The 11,744-nt window shown below is 44.3% G+C and overlaps 1 protein-coding gene across 1 annotated transcript in view; it reads right to left on the reverse strand.

The window, feature by feature from the left end:
* The window catches only part of SVEP1 (sushi, von Willebrand factor type A, EGF and pentraxin domain containing 1), a 226,694-nt gene extending 218,418 nt beyond the window's left edge, over nt 1-8,276 (reverse strand). The window contains exon 1 of the mRNA XM_056117162.1: nt 7,737-8,276. Within this exon, the coding sequence (XP_055973137.1) occupies nt 7,737-8,276 (540 nt within the window). The remainder of the gene's footprint in view (nt 1-7,736) is intronic.
* Nucleotides 8,277-11,744: the final 3,468 nt, after the last annotated feature.

The following is an 11,744-nucleotide window of genomic DNA, read 5'->3' on the forward strand; positions in this document are numbered from 1 at the left end:
TGGCATGGAAAGGCTCTGAGTTGTGCGACCCACATAACTACCAGGCAAAGCACTGATTGCCCCCCCCCCACGCCCCCTCCCACCCCAGCAGGGATAATGATTGCCCTGGGGGAAACTCCTCCTGCAAAAACTTAATTAATGATTATTTGAAAGTCTGGGATAGCTGAATCCACTGTACTACACAATAATCCACAACTACTCAGTGTCGTTTGCCTTACACGAGGCCGACCCGGGTTCTATTCCTCCGCCCCTCTGGGAGAGCTCAGCTAGCTACAGGGAGCATTCTGTTCACACGGCAAAGCCTGGCAAGCTACCCGTGATGTATTCGATATGCCAAACACAATGGAGACGTTACTGGTGCCCACTCGAGCAAATCGATGAACAAGTGGAGGACAGTGCTACAGCACAGTGCAACTCAGTGTCCCTACTAAAGAGGAAAAACTAAACCTTCCTTCTTTCTTCAGCATCTGGATCATCAGAAGCATCACTGAAAAGATTATTACAGGTTTACTGTATAAGAAACCAAATGAGTGTCCTAATATTATAAATGAAGATTTTAATCTAGTGGCACCCAACATGTCTGGATTTTATTATAAAACTTAGAAAGCAAATGTGGCTGTTCATTCCCATGAGGCTAAGAGAGCAGATTACTTTCTAGGTAAAGGTGTGAATGTGTGTGAATCTGGTCATATGTCTGGGCTCCTTCCCTGCGGCTGTAGGCAAGCTTTTCTTTTGAGCCCCAGCACTCTAGCCAGCTAAAGCCAGTTTTTTGGCAAAACAGCACATTCCCCACCAGAAGATCATATTTCTGGAACTCTAGGACCATGAAGAAAGCAGACTTCTTTTTCCAAAGGAACTTCATAGCATCTGTTTGTTTAACAGATATCTAGCTAATGGAAGATAATGATGCTCGTTTAGTCAGATACTTCTGAGGGGCTCTGATCCATTCTATCAATCGTGTCTCTGAAAGAACTTGATCCTACTACATATTTCACTTCTTTAGTGTTTGTACACTTTGATGATTGCTAGGCTGTGATATCTAAAAGGAAAAATAAAAGACTTAACGCTACAGTTAATCTATTCCAACAGAACACGTTATTGATCAGCATATATAATCCCCGGCAAGTTGTGCAAGTCTGATACCAAATCCAAACATGGAGGGATGGTAATCCTTTTCTTTTGATTTGATTTCAGTCAATCCAATGTGCTAAAGATAACGGCAAGTACCACAATGATAAAGGAACTTCTGTATCTGTATGTTTTACATAGGAGTGCAGTGTGTACAAATTATAAAGGGAAGTTAAGAATTTAATTTATTTTTGTTTTGGGGCCATGCCCAGCTGTGCTTGGGAATCACTCCTGGTGGTACTCAAAGGGCATATGGAGTGCCAGGGATCTATTCTAGGCCAGGCACTTGCAAGGCAAGCACCCTATTTACAGTACTATCTCTCCAGCCCTGTACTTGTATTTATGCAACTATGTTACATATACTGCGCTGGAGTGATAGCACAGTGGTAGGCCTTGCACGTGGCCAACCTGGGTTCGATTCCTCCGACCCTCTTGGAGAGCCTGGCAAGCTACTGAGAGTATCTCACCCACATGGCAAGCCTGGCAAGCTACCCATGACGTATTCGATATGCCAAAAACAGTAACCACAAGTCTCACAATTTGTTGTGAGACATTACTGGTGCCCGCTCGAGCAAATTGATGAACAATGGGAGGACAGTGCAACAGTGTGCTACAGTTACATATATTCATATGCTGTGTTTATCTCTGCATTTAGTTGATAGGAATTCAGCTTCAAACAGAAAATGTTGGAAAGACTTATGCTTTCTGAGGAAAGTAATTAATACCTCAAAGATATCCAGTGATTGGGGGGGGGCTGGACTGATGGTACAGCAGATAGGGCAATTGCCTTGCATGCGGTTGACCCGGGTTCAATTCCCAGCATCCCATATGGTCTCCTGAGCACCACCAGGAGTAATTCCTGAGTGCAGAGCCAGAAGTAACCCCTGTGCAAAAGCAAAAAAGTGTGTGTGTGTGTGTGTGTGTATAGTGATTTTTAATTTCACTTCTGGGTCAGATGGCACTGTTTTATTAAGTTTATCATTCACATACCCCTAGGAATCTAACAACCTGCATCATTTCCATGAGAAAATGTATAATAAGTGTTATATCAAAACCCAAACTACTCACATTAACATTTTCAAATTGAGTCTGCTATGAAACGTACCTACTGAACTCTAAACAAAAAACAAAGTCTAGTCTCTGCTAGAGCCATGTCTATACACTGATCATCTATGAACTTTCTCTAAATTCCATATTTTATTTAGATCTGAGAATGTTTTCAGAGGGTTGGATATGTTCCAATAAAGACATGTCACAATAAAGTAGGCTTCTGAGTTAGTTAGGGACTGAATCCAGATGACCCTCTCCTGCACCTTCTTATAACCCAAGCAAAATAAGAAAAGAAAAATAAAATGCAGGGTAAGTTCAATTACAAACTTCTGAGAAATCTCTACCTATTACAGAGGAATCACAAATGGACCTAGGCTGATAAAAGGCACTGGGAACTGAGTTGGCATTTACACTGTATAAGACAGGATGTAGAATTTGGAAAAAGGCAGATGACAGTGTAGTTCTCGGGGCAATCAATGTGTACTTGACTCATGAACTACTGTGGATCAACAGAATTCAGAGGATCTTGGCGAAACCTGTCCAAACCAAACATATGGCAAGTTTTTCCTTGACACCAGGGGGGGGGGGGTTCTTGGCTGATGGAACGGGCACTGACTTGATGAAAAGCCAGTCATTAGAACCTCAAGAGCACTTAGAGTGGAGACCAAAGAAAGCTGGGTCAGACCATCATGGTCCCTGGAGCAATGACATACTAAGCACCTTTATGGAGTCATTTCATGACTTACAGGCAGATTCCTTACAATGTTCATAGAAAGTTAACTTTTAAAAGCACAAATGAAAAGAAACAGGGATTCAATTGACTGATGACTTGATATAAGCTGTCATCAAAGCAAGATTAAAAGGCAAATGAAACAGGGACAAAAAAAATCTTCACCACTTACTTGACAGAGGCAGGTTTACTATGAACGTGAAAGGGCAAAACAAAGTAACACGAATAAGAACCATGCTCAAATGACAAAAAGAGAATCCCAAAATATATTAGTGGATATTGAAAAAGACGCACTATATGTGACCAACATCAATTTTTAAAAACTGTTCACTTTTATTGTTAAAGCTCCATTTTTGTATATAAAATTAGAGTAGCACTGTAGCACTGTAGTACTGTCTTCCCGTTGTTCATTGATTTGCTTGAGCGGGCACCAGTAACGTCTCCATTGTGAGACCTGTTGTTACTGTTTTTGGCATACGAATACGCCATGGGGAGCTTGCCAGGCTCTGCCGTGTGAGCAAGACACTCTTGGTAGCTTGCCAGGTTCTCTGAGAAGGGCAGTGGAATCGAACCCAGGTCATTCAAATTATACCAATCTGTATCCTAGGTATTAACCATGAATTTATGTGCAATTACTGCTTGGAACAAAAGGCAAGGAACTTAGAACATATCAAAGGCCTTGCTGTAAAAATGAGCATATTCTTCAACGAAATAATACTCGCCACTTTAGGAATTTACATTGAGAAAATTATTAAAGTTATGGGCAAAAATCATAACTCTGTTGTTGCGTATAGCCACAACTTGAAAATTTGGGAATAATTACATGATGGAAATAAATGCAATGCCATGTGGTTATAAGAAAAGACCAATGCAGAGACATATTTCTTATTATGTAGAGAAATATGAAAATAAGATAGAATAAAAATCTATGTATAGAAGAGAATTAGGATATCATCCCTTAATGGTAAAAGCTATTATATACACACATGTGTGTAAACATATGTCAACAGACAACTGCAAAAATGTCAAGGAACTACATATCAAAACACTGGTGCCATTTACAGGAAGTTTTAAATTATTTTATTAATTTTTTTTTGGGGGGGGGCTTCACATGGTGCTGCTCAGGGCTTACTCCTGGCTCTAGGCTCAGGGATCACACCTGGCAGGTCTCAGGGACCAAACGGGATGTCAGGAATCAAACCCAAGTTAGCCGCATGCAACGCAAACTCCCTACCCATTGTACTCTCTCTCAGACCCTGGTGTTTTATCTTATACAACAAACTCTTGTTATCCCTCCAATAAAATGTATTTAATGTTTCTCTTTCAGAATACGTTAAGATTATTTCATATGAAGTAATAAATATACAAGGACCTAATTTAAAAAGAATAGAATTTTATGGGGCTGAAGCAATAATACTGTAGGTAGGGCACTTGCTTTGCATGCTGCTGACCTGGCCTCAATCCCTGACACCATTTATAGTCCCCTGAGGCCTGCAAGGAGGATCCCTGAGCACAGCCAGGTGTGGTCACACAAACTGGTTTTTATAAAGTATTTGACTTCTAAGATAATATCATAATATTATAAAACTATAATAATTACATCATTTTGGCAAAGCTTAAGATTAATAGTTAATAGGGTTGACTAGAAAGTCATGAGGAGATAAAATTCTATAAGCATTTAGTACATAATAAAAGTGCATTCAAGGCCAGGTTTGTGTCCCAGTGACAGAACACATGCTCTGAACATGAAAAGCATGGGTTCAATTCCTGACACTGCAAAAGGGAAAAAAAGTAAAAGCGCATTCGATTACATGGAAAGAGCTGGGTGGCTATTAAGGAAATGGTGCTGGAACAACTAGCTGGTTGACTATTTACAACTTTCCCCTCCTCCCAAAAGAAAATTAGAGATCTTTGTCATACTATATGCACAGAATGCTTAAATTGTTAAATGGAAAACCATGCCTCTAATTTGGGGAGTGATTTGCTTTTAAAATTACAAACAAATATAGGGGCTGGAGCGATAGCACAGCGGGTAGGGCATTTGCCATCCACGCGGCCAACCCGGGTTCGATTCCCAGCATCCCATATGGTCCCCTGAGCACCACCAGGAGTAATTCCTGAGTGCAGAGTCAGGAGTAACCCCTGAGCATCGCCAGGTGTGACTCGAAAGTCCCAAAATAAGTAATAAAATGAAATAAAATTAAAAACAAATAGAGTTAAGCACAAAATCTAATATATGTGAGTATATAAAAATTTTAATTGTGGGGCACAGCAGGTAGGGCGTTTGTTTGCCTTGCATGCGGCCGACTGGGTTTGAATCCCAGCATCCTATATGGTCCCCCGAGCACTGCCAGAAGTAATTCATGAGCCAGGAGTAACCCCTGTACATCGCTGGGTGTGACCCAAAAAGAAAAATATTTAAATTGCATAACAATGCTCTAATAAACAAAAGTAAAGGGAAAAGAAATGGGGGAAATGATTGCAAGATATAATAATGACTAGCAGGCTTTACTCTATAAAGAAAGAACCTCGCCCGCTCCTCTCTGGAAAGAAAGATGGCGGCCGCACGGGAGCCTTGTGGACAGCAGGTTTGAGCCCGGCTCGGAGGGAGCGGCAGGGACCTCATGGGAAGGGGGGCGTTCTGGGCTGTCCCCCACGCCCCACCGAGGTCGCCGGCTGCCCCCCACGAGCGGCTCTCCGGCACGGCCACGACTCCAGGGCACAGAAACCAATCTCTTAACTATCTAACTTTTAATAGAAATTCTTCCAGGGTCAATAAGTAAAATAGCAGAAATTCAAAACCGTGCAGCCGCAATAGCGGCCGCGTGACATCATTTTATTCTTAAACCAAGTTGTAGAAAGCAAATCATTTCACAACGCTGTTTCAGCATGTCTAATTGTGGGGGCTGGGTCGTAAACTCTAAACAATAATTGTGCATCTTCTATCGAAACAATCTATCTAGTCAAAGTAGATAGAGTATTAACTAGAACTCATCTGCCTCACAAGAATTGGGAGGGGTGGGAGGTGGGGGTCTATTGGGGTTCGGGGTTAAAAATAAGTATTGGTAAAGGGAAATGTGTTTGATACTTACATGACTGAGACCTAAACCCGAAAGCTCTGTAACTTTTCCCACAGTGATTCAATAAATAAATAAATTATAAAAAAAAAAGAAAGAACCTTTACAATTCATTAAGGGAGGTAACATTCATAAACGCAAAATGAGGAAAAAATAATGACTCAGCAATTATCAGTAAAAAAAAAAAATAGCACACCCAGAAAACAAATTGGAAAATGTTCATCCTTGATTGTATTTTTTAATGAACCACTAAAATGATACCTCTTTTCTTAAATTGGCAAAATGTGAAAAATAATAGCATATGCTATTGGTGAGTCTCTGGCAACTTACTTCTATGAGACTCCGTCAGTGGTATACTATACAGCCCTAAATATAGAATTAGACAATATGCTTTGTTTGGGGGCCACACCCACAAGAGTTCAGCTCTTACTCATAGCTTAGGGTAACTAACACTCTGAACACTCAGGGTTCACTCCTGGCAGAGCTCAGAGGACCATATGGGTGCCATTGATTGATTCCAGGATAGCAGCATTACAAGGCAAGCACCCTATTGGCTGTATTTTTTCTCTAACCCCATGAAGTAAACAATACAGTACACACACTTCCAAATGCTCCTAGCTTTGCAGAAAATTTACAGAAATTCTCCCTAAAGAAGTAAATAAAAGAGTTCATGAATATTTGTGTCTACTGTAATTTGGTTAATAAAACCAGTATGTCCAACAATATTTCACTGGTAAAAGTCACAGCATTAGCATTCAGTGGTATGCAGCTAATGTACAGCACTATGCTAAGAAACAACAAATGAAATCAAGATATAACAAATGGAAAATATAGACCATAAAACAGCGAGACATCAATTTGGTTAAAAGTCTGTACAGCAGTTTGCACCCTAGGTGAACGTTCAATAGCATGCAGAGTGGCTTTGTAAGAATAGTGAGATTAATGCTTTCCCCTCCAACTTCGTTTCATTCATTCCACAAACACCAGCTTGTGCCTGACATTTCTACACGTTCCGGATTTTCTTTAGCCTAATATATATATATGTACATATATATATATATATATAACTCCATAATCCAAAAAATTAACTTTTGCAACAATCCATCACCTAAAATAGACCTTCTCTTCCACTTTACTTGAATCACCGTGTCACCATGAGATAGTTACAAAGCTTTCATGATTGAGTTTCAGCCGTGCAATGCTCCAACACCCATCCCTCCAGTGTACATGTCCCACCACCCAAATCCCTGGTATACCTCCTGCTACCCCCACCTCCAGCCTGCCTCTCTAGCAGGTACTGCATGAAAAAAATTTCTTATAAGGGACTCGGATCAAAAAAATCAGAAGGGCCCGTGCTGAACTGTATACGGAAAGCACGCAACAATTAAGCATTGGGAGAAATACCCAGGCCATTTCTACATCACATCTTTAGAGCCTCTTCCTAAAACAATCTCACCTGTTCCAGTCTGGACACGTTGCAGTACGCCAGCATCCTTAAAAGGGTCCTCAAGGACCACTTAGGGAGCTTGACAGCTCACCCACCCTTCAAAATCCATCAGCCCCCCGGCACTCCCCAGTCCTAGAGGGGTAGTAGGTACGGATTTCTGGAGAGGGACGTTTGCCTGGGGAAGACTCGGGTCTGCCCAAGCCTGAACCCCGAGACAGATCCGGGCAGTCAGTGGGGGCGTGAGGACAGGACCCAGGGGATAGAGGGTGTGGGGTGGAGTGGGGACCCGCGGTGGGTGCCTTACCGCGGCTTGCTGGAAAGCGCCCTTGGTATAGGTGCCGCCGCCGCGGTAGGTGATGCCCGGGATCTCGCGGCCGAGCAGCGCGCACTTGTGCTGGTGGGCGCGGCGCGCGGAGATGTAGTCGACGCGCGGCACCACGTTGTTCTTGGACGAGAAGGTCACGATGGCCACGCGCGTGGCGCTGGGCACCACGGGGAAGTCGGAGAGCAGCTTGCGCACGAACCGGAGCTCGCTGCGGAAGTTGGCTTGGCCCACGCTCGACGACTCGTCCACCAGGAACACCAGCTCCAGGCGCTCGCTGAGCTCCCGCAAGCGCCGCACGCGGCGCCGGAACGCCTGGCCCAGCCGCTCCACTTTGCTCCCGGCGGCCGCCGCGTCCTCGCCGGGCTCGGGCGCCGCGGCCAGCAGCCGCCCCGGGGCCCCGGCCGCGGCCTCCGGGAAGAAGCGGAAAGTGAAATTGCGCGACGGGGGCAGCTGAGGGAAGGTGGCCCAGCCCGAGACGAGCGCCAGAGCCCAGCAACAAAGGGCCAGGCGCGGCCACATCGCGCCGGACACAGAGCGGCCCGGGGCGCCCGGCGCGTCGGGGGAGATCCCGGGCGCGCAGCGGTGCGCGCGGTGGCGCGGCGGGCGGAGAGGGGCGCGCGTCGGGGGCCGGGCTCGCACCCTCTGATCCGGCTCCGGGACCGCGGCTGCAGTGGGCAGCCCGAGGACTCACTCTCTGACCCTTCTCGAGCCGGCCCTTTTCCCCCCTCTCTCCTCCCCTCGCTCCCCGAAGCCTATAAAACGTTGGAAGGGAAGGGGGCAGTCGAGCAAGATCTGCAGCTTCCCGCTCGCTCGCTCGCTCCCTCCTCTCTCCACGCCTTCCTCTATCTCGGCCTCTATCTCTCTCCTCCCCCCTCTCCTGCTCTCCCCGGATCAAGCCAAAGGCTAGGAGATTCCAAGACACCAGAGCCCCGCGTCTGTCAGGCTGTCAACATTCCCGCAGCAAGCGAACAGCGCCCGAGCCCTGATTGATCCCATATGTCTGGCAGGAGCTGCAGAGGAATTCACTGGAGATGGATCCAGATACCGAGAGTGCCACAGTAATTGGAAACACTTTGGAGGGGGAAAGCACGCAGGGACTGGCCAGGGAGTTGAAAGCATCCTTTGAAAACTGCTAACTGCTAGCTCACTTGCTGGTCTCTTTCCCCTCCCTGCTTCGGTCCTCCCCAGCCCACTTCTTCCCGACCTCCTCACCAACTAGAACGCTGTAGAAATCAAAGTGTAAATGTTTATTTGACTTTACGGGGGGCGAGGTGGGGTGACGAGGGACGTGTGTGTGTGTGTGTGTGGGTGGGTGGGTGGGTGTGGGTGCGCGCGCGCACGTGCACTCTTGAAAGCTCGCCCTCCTACCTCTGATCATACCATAAAGAGGTTGCACCCTGCTGGGATGACTTGGCACCATTGATTCATTAATGTAGTTCATTCTTTCCATGATTCAACAAATATTTTCGCGTGCTCCTTGTGTGCTGGGATCTATCGAATACATGGGAAAACAAAACTGACTAGAATCCTGTCCCCATGCAACTTACAGAGAAGCAAGTTAACTGCCCACTCTCCAGGTTTTCACGCAGATCATTGGCAGTGCGAAGTGTCATGATCGAGAACTGTGGTAGACAGACTTGACCTTGGAGAGACCAGAAACGACTTCTTGGAGCAAGTGACGTTTGCACTGTACTCTGCAGAATGAGAGGGACCCAGAGTTCTTTGCATGTTTTCATGGGCTATTTTAACAGGTGAGAACCACAGAGGTTTGCTTTCTTGGCTTCCAAACACAAGTTACACCTGGAAAGAAGGGACTGTGGTTTGTCCAAAGGAATATCCACTTTGCTTAAGAGGTGGGGTCCTTGGTTTAGAAAGTCTGAGTCAAAGGCCTGTATAAATATGCTATTCTATAAACCAGAGAACAGAATCACTTCTGACCTTTGACTTCAACTATTTCTTGATAGAATTCAGTGATCTCTAAGTTTCCTCATCTCTAATATCAGATGATTTAATTATAGCTATACTTAATGAAATGCCTTCTATGAGAGCTATTGCAGTGCATTGTTCAAAATATTAGATACCTAATATTTGAGTCATTTTGTTCAGGATGAAATCTTGAGTTTGCGTCTGCTAGATGTTTCAATTTGACATCCTGCACTCATCTTTAAAAATGAAATCATAGCCCGTTAAGGGTTAGTCTGAAAATTTAATTATAATAAGGTAAGGTTTTAGTGCTTAGTATATGCTTGATAAATTCTATAGCACAGCGGTAGGACATTTGCCTTGCACGCAGCCAACATGGCCAACCCGAGTTCGATTCCTCTGCCCCTCTCGGAGAGCCCGGTAAGCTACCGAGAGTATCTCGCCCGCGCGGCAGAGCCTGGCAAGCTCCCCGTGACGTATTCAATATGCCAAACACAGTAATCACAAAGTCTCCAGTGGAGACGTTACTGGGCCCACTCGAGCAAATCGACGAACAACGGAAGGACCTTTACCTTTTACCTTTTACCTATTATTTCTACCTTTATTGATGATCACACTTCACATCCTTATTTCTGGAACAAGAGTTATTGACTTCCGACCAAATGCCAGAATGTTAGATACTAGAGTCAGAGAGATGAATAGACTCATTTCAGTTCTCCAGAAGTTCAAAAGCTATCAGAAGAGAACATAATTAGTTGGGGCTAAAGAGATACTGTAGTAGGTAGGGCACTTGCCCTGTATACAGTCCACTTATTTCAATACTCAGCATCCCATGTGGTCCCTGGAGCCTGGCCAGGAGTGATCCCTGAGCATGAGACAGGAGTAAACAATTACAGGTGGACATGGTCTAGAAACTTACATCCATCAATCAATCGATCGTGATTTTCAAACAATTGCAAAGAAACAGACTAGTTGCAAAAATAGAAAAGAGGGGCCAAGAGGGAGAGAGTTAAAGCTTCCTGGAGAGGGATCAAGACCTCATTTGAATTGAGACTTTGAAAACAGAGAACATTTCTACAAATTCCAGCTACTCAGTAATTTCAAACACACCATTAAAACTAATGTCAGGATCTTTATGTGAGAAGCCCTAGGACAGCTACTATGTATACTTGCTCCTCTGCTCCCCACAAAAGCCTAAGGTGGGTTAGACCATTGTTTTTGGAATGATTGACTATAAAGAATAGACATTCAACTTCTCATTTAAATCAAAGGCAAAATGAGGTTTCTTGGCTTTTGTAACTAAAGTGGAAAGAGAACCAGAGTGGAACTGGTTTCAAAAAGCTTAGAAAAGGAAATCAAGGACTATCTAGTTCTTTAATTCTCTCTCTCTTCAGCTAGATTTAGTCTCCTTGCGTATTGCAGATTCATCTTCTGAAAAGACAAGACTCTTCCCTGACAAGCTCAAGTTAAAGAAACAACACAAACTACCACTAGGTCTTAACACAAATATGCAAGTAGTTCTTTGCCAGAGCTGAATAGTTTATGTGCCCATCCAGTAACCCAGCATTGGGACCTTAGGGATTAGACCATTATACTTATTTTCTCTAGTCAGACACTCACTGGCAGAGATTCACCTATTTCCCACATCTGGTCTTCTCTTGAATAGCAATAAAGGTCAGTTTTAATTGTGCATAAAGTTTCCTGAAATAAGTACCACATAACCCAGCTTTGCAGCTGAATATGGCTATGAATCTAGGTTCTGAGTAATGAAATTTAAGTGTGGGGCTTGTGTGACAGCTTACAGAAAACCTCTTTAAAAGGAAATTGCAGTCTTTCTTGTCTTATCTCTTCCTTTGATCCCTGATTCCACACTTCTGCATCAAGCATGATTGGAGGCAGAAATGTAGCAGCCAACCTGGGTCATTAAAATGATGGCCACATTCTCACAATGAGACTTTAATAAAACTGGATGGAGTCTGGATTCCTGTAGACTTCAGTTTCTGAAGCAGAATCACTGTAACTCACCTCAGATGGCCCCTCTGCTGCTTTAATATTGAGATTTCT

This window comes from Sorex fumeus, unplaced genomic scaffold (genome assembly GCF_029834395.1).
Source record: "Sorex fumeus unplaced genomic scaffold, SorFum_2.1 ptg000034l, whole genome shotgun sequence".
NCBI classification, from domain to species: Eukaryota; Metazoa; Chordata; class Mammalia; order Eulipotyphla; family Soricidae; genus Sorex; species Sorex fumeus.